General features: G+C 49.6%; 1 protein-coding gene across 1 annotated transcript in view; it reads left to right on the forward strand.

Moving 5' to 3' along the window:
• Nucleotides 1–13,514, forward strand: part of MARCHF4 (membrane associated ring-CH-type finger 4) — a 116,392-nt gene that overhangs the window by 83,391 nt on the left and 19,487 nt on the right. The window contains exons 2-3 of the mRNA XM_043910109.1: nt 5,924–6,079; nt 11,752–11,944. Coding sequence (XP_043766044.1) covers nt 5,924–6,079; nt 11,752–11,944 — 349 coding nt within the window. The remainder of the gene's footprint in view (nt 1–5,923; nt 6,080–11,751; nt 11,945–13,514) is intronic.

Below are 13,514 nucleotides of genomic sequence, written 5' to 3' on the forward strand. Positions count from 1 at the left end.
TCTGTGAATGGAGAAACGACTGGAGTCTTGTTCCTGCAGCTTGCTGTGTCATTTGGCAGCAAGGAGAATCCACCCTGTTTTCTTCCCCACCTGCCAGCTCAGCCACAGCCATAGGCTATGGATCACCTTGTCCTGCCTCCAGCATAACCCCACTTAACCCATTCAAGCAGCCTTCTGTTCATCCTCCCCAGGAAAGTAGGACTCCAAACACCCTCAGTGACCCCTGGTAACACAGAGGGCAGTCCTGAGCCAGAAGCTGGGAGACCTGTGTCCTAACCCCTAATCCACCTCACTGGGGTGGACTCTTAGGCATTTCTTTCATCACAATCTCCCTCTAGGCTTGGCTGACCCTGTACTTAAGCATGGTTTACTTATTTGATTGTGGGAGCATAAAATAGAGTTGTAGTAGAAAGCCTATGGAATTAAAGTCATTATGGAAGGGCGATTTGAAATTGCAATATTTTCACAAGAGGACTTACTCAGGCCAGGCTTTGGGTCCAGCACCTGGCTTGCATGATCTCAGTCCATTCTTACAGTCAGGCCTTGAGGAGGTAAGAGTTGCCTGCAATGGAAAAAGAAGAAAGAGAGCTTCAGAGAGGTTAAGAGACTTGTTCAAGTTTGCATAGCCAGTAAGTGTTGAAGAGGGTTGGGTTGGGGAGATTGGGATTGGTGTAATTGCACTATTATGTATAAAGTAGATGGCTGGTGATGGCAGGTAGATGGCCCCTGGTATATAGCACAAGGGCAGGGGGAAAAAGAAGGTACAATCTGCTTGTAGGACATACATGAAGTTAAAAATGCATTCTAACATACTTGGATGCAGACAAATGCTGTTTGACAACTCCACTTACACAAGGTACTTGGGGCTTCCCAGGTGGCGCCAGTGATAAAGAACATGCCTGCCAATGCAGGAGATGTAAGAGATGCAGTTTAAAAAAAAAAAAAAAAGAGATGCAGTTTTGATCCCTGGGCCAGGAAGATCCCCTAGAGGAGGGGATGGCGACCCACTCCAGTATTCTTGCCTGGAGAATCCCATGGACAGAGGAGCCTGGCAGGCTACGGTCCATAGGGTCCAAGAGTCAGACACGACTGAAGTGACTTAGCATGCACGCGCATGAGGTACCTAGAGTAGTCAAATTCATGCAGTCAGAAAGTACTTTGGTAGATGCCAGGGGCTGGAGGCTGGGGGGTATGGGGAGTTAGTGTTTAATGGGGACAGAGTTTCAGTTTAGGAAGGTGATCATGGTGAGACTTGCACAGCAATGTGAACGTACCGAGTTCCACTGAACTGCACAGTTAAACATGGTGACAATATATGTTTTACATTATGTGGCTTTTACCACAATAAAAAAACATTTAAAAAGGAAAAAAGGATGCATTTAAATCTAAGGGCTTGGTTTTCAAACACTGTGTTCTTTACCCCTCTCTTACACTGTGGCCCATGGGGGCCAGGGGATTAGAGAAGATCTGATTTTTCTTGATTTAGTCATTCCCAGGGTGGTCTCTGGGCCCCAAAGCTCTGAACAGATCATCCAGGAAGTGTCTGGTGCCCTTTGCATTTAATGAGCCGCTTTGATGTGTGGAGTTTGCTGAACATTGCAGACAAGATGGTCATAATCCTCCAGCCCAAAGGCTGGACCCTCAGGAGCTGGGCCGGAGGGGTTCATCCTCTGCCTTACCCTGGTGCCCATCCAGCCTATGAATGCACCTTTATTGTGTAACTATGATATGCCTGGTCCTGTGGGGTATGCAGGATCACCCCAAAGCCTAGAGAAAACAAGTGAAGAGTGATTAAGGGCTGAACTGTAGGTCATGATGCAGGGACAGAAAATAGATCCAGAGTGGGAGACTTGGTGAAAGGGCTGGTGCTGGAGCAAGGAGGGAGAGACAAGAAGAGACCCATGGCGCAGATATGCACGGGACAGCAGGAACCAGAGTGCAGAGGGGGATGAGCAGAGTGTGGTGAGAAGCTGAGTCTGACGTCAGAAAGACCTGGCTTTACATTCTGGCCATGACACTGGCTGGCTGAGTGACCCTGGGTTGATCATTTAACCTTTCTCTTTAAGAGGAGTCATTGTTATATTGAGAGATGTTTATCACCTCCATTTCCATGTTCCACCACTTTAGCTTTTAACAAAGTTGACTGTAATGAACATTCTCCTTCAGTCTAACCTGAATCTATCTGGCTTTGGCTCATTCACATCTTTCTTGTTCCAGGAGAAGCACAGGTTGATCAGCCAAAGATGGTTCAGGGTCCAGATTAAGGCCTCTTAGAAGCCCTAAACACAAAAAGATTATGGCCCTCCTCCCCAGTGTACATAAAAATGTGCCAAATCATAAAGTAAAAAAACTTATGTGAATGCCAAGGTTAAAATAGCTTTTTTTGCAGATTTGTTTTTTCTAAAATCCTGGATCACTTCCTTCATCAAAGTTAAATTTTTCTAACAGCTTCAGTGTCCTTGCTTTCTAGTGTTTGTGGCACCCAAAGCAAGTCTCTATTCTACCTTTTGGGTTGTCCAAAACCAGGGCAAGTGTGGGGGACTGGGAGCTCCAGGGGAAACGGCACACCTTTGGCCTCATGGTCTGTGGCCAGGCACTGGGACCAGGCCAGGCCATGCTCCTTCCTTCTCCAGATAACTAGGGGCTCCAGGGATGGTCCCCCATCCGGAGCCACGGTGGAGAGCCCAGGTCTTGTGAGTTATGCCTGGCCAGCGGCTCTTCCTCCCCTGTCTCATGGCTGCCGTGTTAGAAAGCAAAGAGAACAGCCTTCGCTGCTGCTTGGCACCGTCGCCGGGGACCGGAAGTCCTGTCTCTTTCCTGATTGGCAATCTGACATGGCTGCCTAACAACCCGATTAATCAAACCCAGCTCATCCTGTTAGAATTAATGAGCCTAGGAGATGCTGCCATGAATAACGAGGGCTTTTGCCCCTCCTTCAGCACCTCTCCTCCCCCTCCCATTCCTATTTTTTTCTCAGAGCCACACAGCAACTACTCATTACCGAGGACCTGGAGGCCTCCATGGGTGTGGCGAGCACCTGGCATTGTGGGCATCTCCTGCCTGTCCTACTCTACCTGGAGCCAGAGGCTGGCCATGTCCTGGAGGAGCGAAACCTCTCATTCATCAAACAGCTCTGTATGCACTGCACTGTTAAAGTAGGATGGAGTATGGGACTTCCCTGGCAGTCCAGTGGTCAAGACTCCATGCTTCCACTGCAGGGGTCATGGGTTCCATCTGATCCCTGGTCAGGGAACTAAGATCCTACATGCAAGTGGCATGGCCACACACACACACACACAAAGTTGGATGAGTATCTCTTTCACGCACTGCACTAGGTGCTGAGGATGCAAAGATGGACATAAGATACATATTGCTGCTGTGAAAGGTCATGGTATAGTGACCCAAAGACACATGGGGAAGTGCTTTCACAGTGGGTATGGGAGGGTTCCTGGCCTGCAGCCACCGTGAGGGGGCCTGTCAACACAAGAGGAGCAGAGTGGGGAACCAGAGAGGATTTTATGAGGTGGTGGCACCCTGAGCATTTCTGTCACCAAGTTCCTTCATCATACATACACATATGGAGTGCTGGGCATTGAGTGAAGTGCTGGATGGACATGGCTCCTGTTCTTATGGAATAGGCAGTCTCATCTTCATTCTTCTGGGCCAGGCAGGAAACCTGAGCAGACACTTGAATTATGTTTTCACTTGCTCAAACACAAAGGCTGTTGAAGGCTTGCTGGGAGTAGGCTAGGCACTGCGAGAATGAATGCAAAGATGAACAACCTCCCATCCCTGCCTTCTAGGGCTCCTCTGATGGGGCAGTGGATAGGCATATGCCAAGGGCCTCAGAAGGTTATGCTGACAAGGTGCTCAGAGATCAAGGCACTGCACTCATCCTAGAGAAATCAGAGATGACTCCCTGTAGAAGGTGGCTTTGGAACCATCATGAAGACAGAAAAGCAATTGGACAGGTATACCAGGTGCAGAAAAACACTCTAGACCTCATCCAGGCTGAGGGGTAGTCTTTGAGTGATAGGAGTTGAAGTGAAAGGGAAAGATGATTCCATGCATCTTGGGAGAAAAAGACTGTTTCTACAGTCTACAGCAAAGAGTATGACTAAATACATAAATAAAGATCTGTAACTAATAGGTCAGAAGCCCCTGTGCCTGCTTATTCTAAGTTGGGAACAAGTTGGATTTCTCGAATAGTGAAATCCCCAAATTCCCAGGTGGATCAGTGGATAAAGAATCCGCCTGCAATGCAAGATACGCAGATTCGATCCCTGGGTCGGGAAAATCCTCTGGAGAAGAAAATGGCCACCCACTCCAGTATTTTTGCCTGGGACATCCCGTGGACAGAGGAGCCTGGCAGGCTACAGTCCATAGGGTCACAAAAGAAGTGGACACCACTTGGCGACTAAACCACCATCACCAAATTAAAAGGGACATGGCTTCAGTGGCCATATCGCAAACACATCAGCATGGCGCTTAGGGAATGGGGCTGTGCCTGACAGCTTCTGGGTCCTTCGACAGGAGTGAGGCAGAAGGCATCTCCTTCAAAATAGATGAGTTGGGGGAGGGAGGGCGTGGGAAATGAGGAAGGGGGCCTTGGGATGGGTCAGAAGGGAGCAGAGGTTGGGGAATTGGGTGGGACCCACTCCTAAAATCCCTGAGAAGATAAATGAAGGCGCTGGTGGACAGGAATCAGGAGGTAGAAATGATGGGCTCTGAGCGAGGAGGGAGAAAGAGGGGAAAGGGAGGGGGAGGAGAGAAGGGGGTGAGGGAGGCCCTCTGGGGCCCGCAGCATCAGGACCAGCAGGGAGTGGTCATGCGGTGTGTGGTCATGTGACATGTGGTCACAGGCGGCTCCGGAGACTGAGTCCAGCCCTGAAGTCCACAAGGAGCCTCAACTCTGGCACTGTCTTTGTTTCCGTGCTTCTAGTGAAGCCTGCCCCAAGCTGGGCTTCCCAACCACTCCCAGCCAGTCCCAAGGAACATGCTGAGAGGGCCCCAGGCCTTCAGAGGGGGCATCTGCTCAGCCTCCTAGGTCCCCAGGATCCAAGCCTGCCATGTTTTTGTCCCTCTGGGACCAGGGGCAAGAGGCTTCACAGAGGGGATCTGGGTCTCTATGGGCTGTGCTGCAGAAGAGTGCAAAGGCTCAGGTCCAGAACTCCAAAGCCAGGCCAAATGACCTTCATGACATGTATTCAGAGCTTGGGTTTGCTGTTGACATTTGACTACTGGGAAATTTTGCATAAACACTTGCCTCCTTGGAACACAGACTCCCACATCTGCAGCTGATGATGGCTGTCTCTTCAACCCGCCAATCCATTCCAGTTCCTGCCAGCTGGCTTCAGTCACAGTGTGGCCTGTCTGCCCCTGATAGCATTTGGGTTTGAGACCCCTGGCTGTACCTTTAAAGAGAAGTCTACCTAGGCTGACACCCACTTTGGATGGCAGAGAGCTTCCATGGAGATCCTCTCACTCATTTTCATAGAAACCCTAGGACTTGGGCAGTACTGAGTAGGAGCCAGGAGCCCAGAACTGTTAGTTGAATTCACTTAAGTTGGGAACCTGGAGCCCAGGCCTCCTCCCAGCCCAGTCTGTGGTCTGGCCTGGCCAGAGACATGGAGGGTGGGGGGAAAACCAACTCTGACGGCAAACTCCCAGCCCCATCCCGCCATTGCTGAGGTCTGGCTTCCTGGTGGCGTCGGCCTGTAATGCGGGAGACCTGGGTTCGATCCCTGCGTTGGGAAGATCCCCTGGAGAAGGAAATGGCAACCCACTCCAGTCCTCTTGCCTGGAAAATCCCATGGATGGAGGAGCCTGGTAGGCTACAGTCCATGGGGTCGCAAAGAGGAGGACGCGACTGAGCAACGTCACCGGATCACTGGCTCACCACCCTCCGCCTCTCTCCCTGCAGGGGGAGCTGCTGAGCCCGTGCCGCTGCGACGGCTCGGTCAAGTGCACGCACCAGCCTTGCCTCATCAAGTGGATCAGCGAGCGGGGCTGCTGGAGCTGCGAGCTGTGCTACTACAAGTACCACGTCATCGCCATCAGCACCAAGAACCCTCTGCAGGTACGGCCGCCGGCTGCCGCTGCGCGCTGCCCGCTGCCGCTGCGCGCTGCCCGCTGCCCGCTGCCCGCTGCGCGCTGCGGCGCCGGCCGGGCTTCCCACACCCCTGAGCTCCGGCGGGACGAGAAGGCGCCTTAGAGCCCCGGGGCTTTGGAGGAAGGGAGAGAGACGGGCCAGGCGGGCGAGGCCGAGGATGGAGAGCGGGCAGGAGGGCAGGGAAGAATTGTTGTGTTTTCTCTTAAGCCTTAGCCAGAAGAGGAGAAAGGGGTGGGATCAAGAGACAGAAATAGATAGAGAAGGAAACATGCAGAATCAGATGGAAGAGAGAGAATAAGTGAGTTCATGGATAAATGAATGGATAAAAGAAATCAGAAAAAGGAACGATAAGAAAAGAGGAGAGGGAGGGAGGAAACAATAAGAAAGAGAGAACAGAGGGGGCAAAAAGGCAAAGAAGCATGGTGGGACGGTGAGGAGAAAGACTGTGATGAGGTTCAGGGCAGAGAAGAAGAAATGAGAGTAGAGACTGGATGCTATGTCCCAAACTTTGACGGTGCCTGGAATTCCAACAAAACGCAGGGTGGGGCCTGATGGTCTCCATTCCAACAAGCTGCCCGGTGATGCTGCTGCTCCTGGGCCACAGACCACACTTCTTATGACGAGGGACCAGAGAAAAACGGAGACGAGACATGAGAGGGAATCAGAGGAAGAGAAAAGACGGGGCAGGAAGGAAAAGGGAGAGAATATAAAGAGTCCATAAAGGTCAAGGGCAGGAAGACCAGGGCTCAGGTGGGGTCTGCGGAACAGATTCACACGGGGCGGGGCTGTCAGATCAGAGGCCCCCACGCCCCCCACGGTCCTCCCACCCCTCCCACCCTGCCCTGAGACATCTGTCATCCCCAGAGGAGCTGACAGCCCCTGTGCCACCTCGTATATCTTCCAAGTCACACATCTCCCCCCTGCGAGGCACACACACACAGAGAGGGCGCTTTGCTTCTGAAAATATCTGCACATAGACACGGTCAGCCAGTGAAGCTGCCACGTCATCAATTAGCCAGCATGCTGGCGAGGATGCGGGAACTCCAGCTGCTTGGCACAGTTGTCTCTCTCCTGTCCGAAGGGGTGAGAGAGTCAGTGCTGCTGCCCCAGCAGAGCTTGGGGATGGTGGTGGGCTGGGATCTCTGCATGGAAGGGCAGCTGCAAACACCCGGAGCTGCAGTGTCCTTGCAGCGGGGGCCAGCCCGGGGTAGGGGAGGCATTGTTGCTAGAAGGGAGCCTTAGAACCCCCAGGCACCTCAGTCATCCTGATGGTGCACCAAAGAGTCAGAATAAGAGGTGCCTCCCCGTGCAGTGGTTCCATCCTCAGCCATTCATTTCAAAATCTTGACATGTCTTAAAATAGCAGTGTCTGATTCCAGGCCCTGGGATACGTTAATTCTTCTCTTCTTTCTCAGCCGATTCAAGTCTTAGAAAAGGGTCAGAATCTAAACCCACCAGCCTGAGTGCCCCCTTGGCTGTGTCCTTGGCTTACAAACAAGCATCAGCCCTTGACACAAAAAGGGAAAAAAACATTTAGGGATAACTTTTTCCTGGGGGTTTTTGTTGTTCAGTCTCTCAGTGTTGTCTGACTCTTTGAGACACCCTGGAGTGCAGCACGCCAGGCTTCCCTGTCCTTCACTATCTCCTGAAGTTTGCTCAGACTCATGTCCATTGAATCGATGATGCCATCCAACCATCTCGTCCTTTATTGCCCCCTTTTCCTCCTGCCTCAGTCTTTCCCAGCATCAGGGTCTTTTCCAATGAATCTTTTCCTGGGAGTAAAGAAAAGAAAAGATTATTCTAATCTCATAAGTGCCTTAAGCAAATGGCAATATTGACATTACCTTACTACTTTATTCTTTATTCTTAAGTTATTACTTAAGAATAACTTTGTCTTTTATTGTGCCCAACTTTGTCCTTTATTGTGCCCATCTTTGCATGAAATGTTCCCTTTCTGTTGTTTTCCTCTATTTCTTTGCATTGATCACTTAAGAAGTCTTTCTTATTTCTCCTTACTATTCTTTGGAACTCTGGAATAACTTTATCAAGTTACTACTTAAGAATAATTCTTAAGTTACTAATTAAGAATAAATTTATTCTCAAGCTACTACTGTGTCTTTAACTGAGTTTCTAGTCATTGGAGATTCTGATTCTGTTACTTTTGGATTGTGATTGGACCTCATTGCATTCAGTGGTGTGTGCTCAGAAAATGCCATTTCACTCTTCCAGATAGTACCAGAAGAAGGAAGTAGTCTGGACTAGCAGCAGTACTGTGTGGTTGTGGCCCAAATTGACCCAATTGCATGTCTTGGGCTCCTCAGTCTCAGCCAAGTGTGAGATGACTGCCTGCTCAGCCATGGTGGGACAACTTCTGATCCTCCTCATTTGTGGTAGAGGATGGAGCAGGCAGGCCCTACCAAGAGAAAGTAGAACAGTGGATGGGGTACCGGGGCTAACTCTTCTGTCAGAGAGGGGAGGTTTCTTCCAAGTCTCCGATGTCTCATCTCTTGGTTCATGATCCCATAAAACATTCTGAGAAACAGTGGGCATGACAGCATATTATCTCAGTGACCCTCTGCAAGCTCTGTTTCTAGAAAGAGCTCCTGAGAAAGGTGGCATTTCAGTGTAGCCCTGTAGTCTCAAGGCTCTGTGGCTGCCTCTCATCCTCTTTGCTGCATCAGGACTGCAATTATATTCATGAACATTTAATTAGTGCTTACTGGGGGCCAGTTGTTCTAAGTGTTCACACATATTATTTAATACTAAAAACAACCCAGTGCAATGGGTACTATTATCATTCCCAATTTGCAGATGAGACAATGGAGGCACAGAGGGGTCAACAATTTGCCCGGGGTCACTCTGGTGGAGCAGGGTTATATCCAGGGGTCTGACTCCTGAGTCTGGCCCTTCACCTCTACCCTACCTGCCCAGCACAGAGTTTGCTAAGTATGGTTATGAATACTCCTACCTTGCCATGCATAACTGTATTTTTGCTAAAAATATAAAGAGGAATAGAAATGATGGCAGCACCCTTCAAAGCTCTGATTAATTTCACTTAATTCTCACAATACTCTAGGAAACAATTATCTCCACTTTTTGGAAGTCCTGATAATTTATTGACTTCTCCTAGGTCACACTCCATGAGTTGGAGCAGAGCTGAGCTAGGATTGGGTCACCTTGCTCACTGCCTCTCCTTGTTATAAGGAAAGAATCATCTGTCTTCATGCTCTTGCCCCTTGGTCTCTCCATTCGCTGCACAGAGGGGCACGGAGAAGTCTCTGGATGCTGTGATCAGGAGCTTGCTGCAGATAAAGAAGCTCCGGGGATCCAGTAGGGGCAGAGCCTGCTCCCTGGGGAGCCCTTCCCCATCTCCCTGGGAGACCAGAGAGCTCCCCTGTCCTCTCCTTTCTCCTTTTGGCTCTGCTCCCCACATTGCTTGTGGAGCCTCCCATGGGGCAGACAGGAGGGAAGCCTTGGGCATAGCACCCCATCCTGGTCTTTCTTCTTCCTGCTTCAAATTGTAGTTGGGGTGCTGTATGACTTCCACAAGTGGCTTGGGCTGGTAGGAAGGACTTTAGAGATTAAGGGGAGCTTTGTCTGCCTCTCCATTTGGGGTTTTTGAAGCCTGGAGCAGAAGAAAGGAAGGGTGTTGATGTCATAGAGGTAGAAACAAAAAGCTCAATCAGGAGCCCTCTTCACAGACAGGGAGGCTGGCTCTGGAAAAAGCATTTGCCCTCTATTAGAGGAGTCTGTGGGATCAGGCCATCTTCTGGAAAATTCCTGTTATGTGTAACCCTAGGCGGGTGGAAAGAGCAGTGGAAAATGTAAAGGCCCAATTACCTGTAACGGGATGCGATCTGTATAATCACGTGGAAAGTCTGATGTCCCACATCTAGATGAACAAGCAAAGGTTTTCCAACATTTACAGCTCCTTAGGGGCCACTGGTCAGTTCCGGCTGGAGCCAGAATCATCAGTGCTTCCATCTACGCCATATAACGTGCAGGGAGGGCTCGCTGTTGGCAGAAGGAAGGTTGTCCACCTTTTCTGGGGAGTTCTGACATGCCTTCTGAAATGCCTACTAGGCGCTCTCTGCAGGGCATTACACAAACTGCTACAATCAGGGGATAGTCCTTCCTTCCACCTTCCAAAGGGCTTCCCAGGTAGCACAATGGTAAAGACTTTGCCTTCAAATGCAGGAGATGTGGGTTTGATCCCTGGATTGTGAAGATCCCCTAGAGAAGGAAATGGCAACCCACTTCAGTATTCTTGCCTGAGAAATCCCATGCACAGAGGAGCCTGGTGGGCCACAGTCCATAGGGTCGCAAAGAGTCAGACACAACTGAGCATGCACATATGCCACCTTCCCAAACCTGATCCTGTCATTTCCCTGCTGCAAACTGGTCAAGAGTATCGTGTTTATTCTTATAAAAAAGTTTTTAAAAGTCTTTGCATATTCTTTAGGCTCCAGTGTGGTCTTCCTTCTTCCTTTCCCAGTTGTCTTACCCCACTCCCTGCTCTCTGCTCCACCCTCTCTGGTCTTCTTCCAGGTTTTCATACTTACCCTGCTTTCTTCTGTCACAGGGCCTTTGCACATGCTCTTCTCCCTGCTGGACACATATACTTCCTCTCTTTGTCTAGTAAACTCCCATTCAACTCATTGCTTCCTCTAGGAAGTGAAATCCCCTATCATAGGCTCTCACATGTCATGATGGATTGCCATTGTAAATAATAATATGTCTGTCTGTGTCCTCTAAATGTGAAGCTCCATGAAGGCAGAAGTCTGCCTGTTTTTGCTTACTGCTTTATGTTCAACACCTAGCAGGTGCACACACAAAACACCTAGTACATATTTGCTGAGCAAGGGCATGAATAAATCCCAAACTAAAATCCAACTCATGGCTCATCTAGGCCTGTGCTACCTGGATCAGTCATAGACTCACAGAATTTCAGAGTGGAAACCCACCCACACTCTAGCCTTCAATCCATCCATCAATACAGCTATTAGCATAGTGCTTTTCTGTTAAAAAAAAAAAAGAAAGAAAAAAGAAAAACACGGAAATTTCAGTGTTCATACACAGTCAGTGAATTATACTGTTTTTCTTCTCTCTCCCTGACATCCTGTGGCCTCTCTTTGTCTGTTGAATTGGTAATCTCTAGCATGTATATTAAATGACATGCCAGGTGTTGTTGTAGAAAACAAGCAAAAAAAAAAAAAAAAAAAAAAGGCCTGTGCCCTCTTAGCACCCATTAGTGAGAAAATAATATGTTGCTCAGAAAAGAATATTCTGGGGACCTGGAACACCACCTACACTCTGCATTTCCACTTTCTCCTTCCCAGTTTTCTGTCTGCATCATAATCAACCACAAGGACTTTCCTTCTCAGCCTCACCTACCCAGAGCCCCCTCCCGGAAATGACTTCTGATCATTTGGTGTGATATAGGTTTCTTCCACATCAAAAGCACAAAGTTAACACTCAAGAAACTCGCAAAAAGAGCCACCGTATCACACGTTGGTAAGCCCTGGTTTAAACCCAGAGGTGAGAGGCTGGGGCAGCAGCAGGAGGAGGGGATGTGGATGGGGTGGAAATGGGGTGAGGGCGTGCAGGCCACCACTGACCCGCCGTTCTCTTCCCTGCAGTGGCAGGCCATCTCCCTGACAGTCATCGAGAAGGTTCAGATTGCAGCTGCCATCCTGGGTTCCCTCTTCCTCATCGCCAGCATCTCTTGGCTCATCTGGTCGACCTTCAGCCCCTCAGCAAAATGGCAGCGCCAAGACCTCCTCTTCCAGATCTGCTATGGGATGTATGGATTCATGGACGTGGTGTGCATAGGTGGGTCTCCTGGACGTGTGGATTCATGGAGGTGGTGTGCATAGGTGGGTCTCCTGGATGTGTGGATTCATGGACATGGTATGCGTAGCTGGGTCTCCTGGACGTGTGGATTCATGGAGGTGGTGTGCATAGGTGGGTCTCTGGGATGTATGGATTCATGGACGTGGTGTGCATAGGTGGGTCTTCTGGATGTGTGGATTCATGGACGTGGTGTGCATAGGTGAGTCTCTGGTGTGGATTCGTGGACATGGTGTGCCTAGGTAGGTCTCTGGGATGTGTGGATTTGTGGACATGGTGTGCCTAGGTAGGTCTCTGGGATGTGTGGATTTGTGGACATGGTGTGCCTAGGTGGGTTTGGAAGCTCATCTCTATAGGAAGTGGGGAGCCATGTGCTGGTGAATTAGACACATCCCCCAGAGTCCCTCCCTCTTGAAGGTCGAAAAGGTCAAAGCAGAGATGGCACCAGGCTTGAGATTTGTGAGCTCAAGAGGGGCCATGGCTTAGACTTGAGAGGTGTGTAGGGAGTAGGAGGAGTCAGGACGAAGACAGGAGACTTCAGTCTTTCCCAGGAAACTCTGTCCTGCCCAGTTGAAGATGAAAATGAGGAGGTTAGCCTCTAAGAATATTTGAGAAAAGTCAGTTGGTCAGTCTACTTGCCTTAGGCAAGTTGTGGAAGGCCTCTTATCCGTTGTGTACCACAGCTGCCAAGTCAGGACAAAGGAGGCCTATACATTTAATTCCATTCTCTTCACAGCAAAATGCCCAGAAACAGTTATGATGATACCTTGCTCCCCCTTTTTTTGGCTTTCTTTAAGCCTATTAATACCCAAGATTTCTCTAATCTAGTGGTTTTCAAAGTGTATGTGGTTCAGGGGTTCCATGCACTACTTCAAGAGCCACTTTAAGGCGTGGGGAATGAGATGCTGTACAGACGGGCTCTGAATCCTCATCCCTGCTCCACCCCTAGCTTCTGTACTTTCATCGATTTACACATGTGTCTGTTCCCAGGTAAGGTTTTGCTTTAAAGCGTTCAGTGTTTTAGAAGAAGTTTAGACTCCCACCACTGTAAGTTCCTGCTTGCTCCCCTACACCATTTCCAAGTGTATGTTCCCTGCTCTCCCATTACATTAGGCTGGCTGTTGGAGGGCTTTTGTTTTTCCCAGCAGATGACTATGGCTGTCAACTCTGGAGTCTTCATCCAAATGACTGGGGAGGTGGGGAATGGCCCTGATTTTCTCTGAGTGAAGGAAGCACGCTGAAGCGCTGGTCATACACGCTCAGGTTACCCCCCTGGGCCATAGTGCCGACAGCACTGGAGCTCCACAGCCGTCCTCTCTGGGCCTTAGTTTGGGTTTCTTTCAAATAGGCTACACTGCTCTGTTTGGCAAGAAAACATCTATCAGCTAGAATTGGACTGAGAGGGTGTTCATTTTCTTCAGGGTCCTTTAATATTAGGGATCCCAGAGGCTTCCATACAGATTACAGCAGCCAGAGGCTAGTGATGCTGGAACTTGTAAACCTGTCTCAGTGTCTTGTTGCCTCTCCATGCTGGCTAATCCAGTACATCAAC

Source organism: Cervus elaphus, chromosome 8 (genome assembly GCF_910594005.1).
Source record: "Cervus elaphus chromosome 8, mCerEla1.1, whole genome shotgun sequence".
Lineage (NCBI taxonomy): Eukaryota > Metazoa > Chordata > Mammalia > Artiodactyla > Cervidae > Cervus > Cervus elaphus.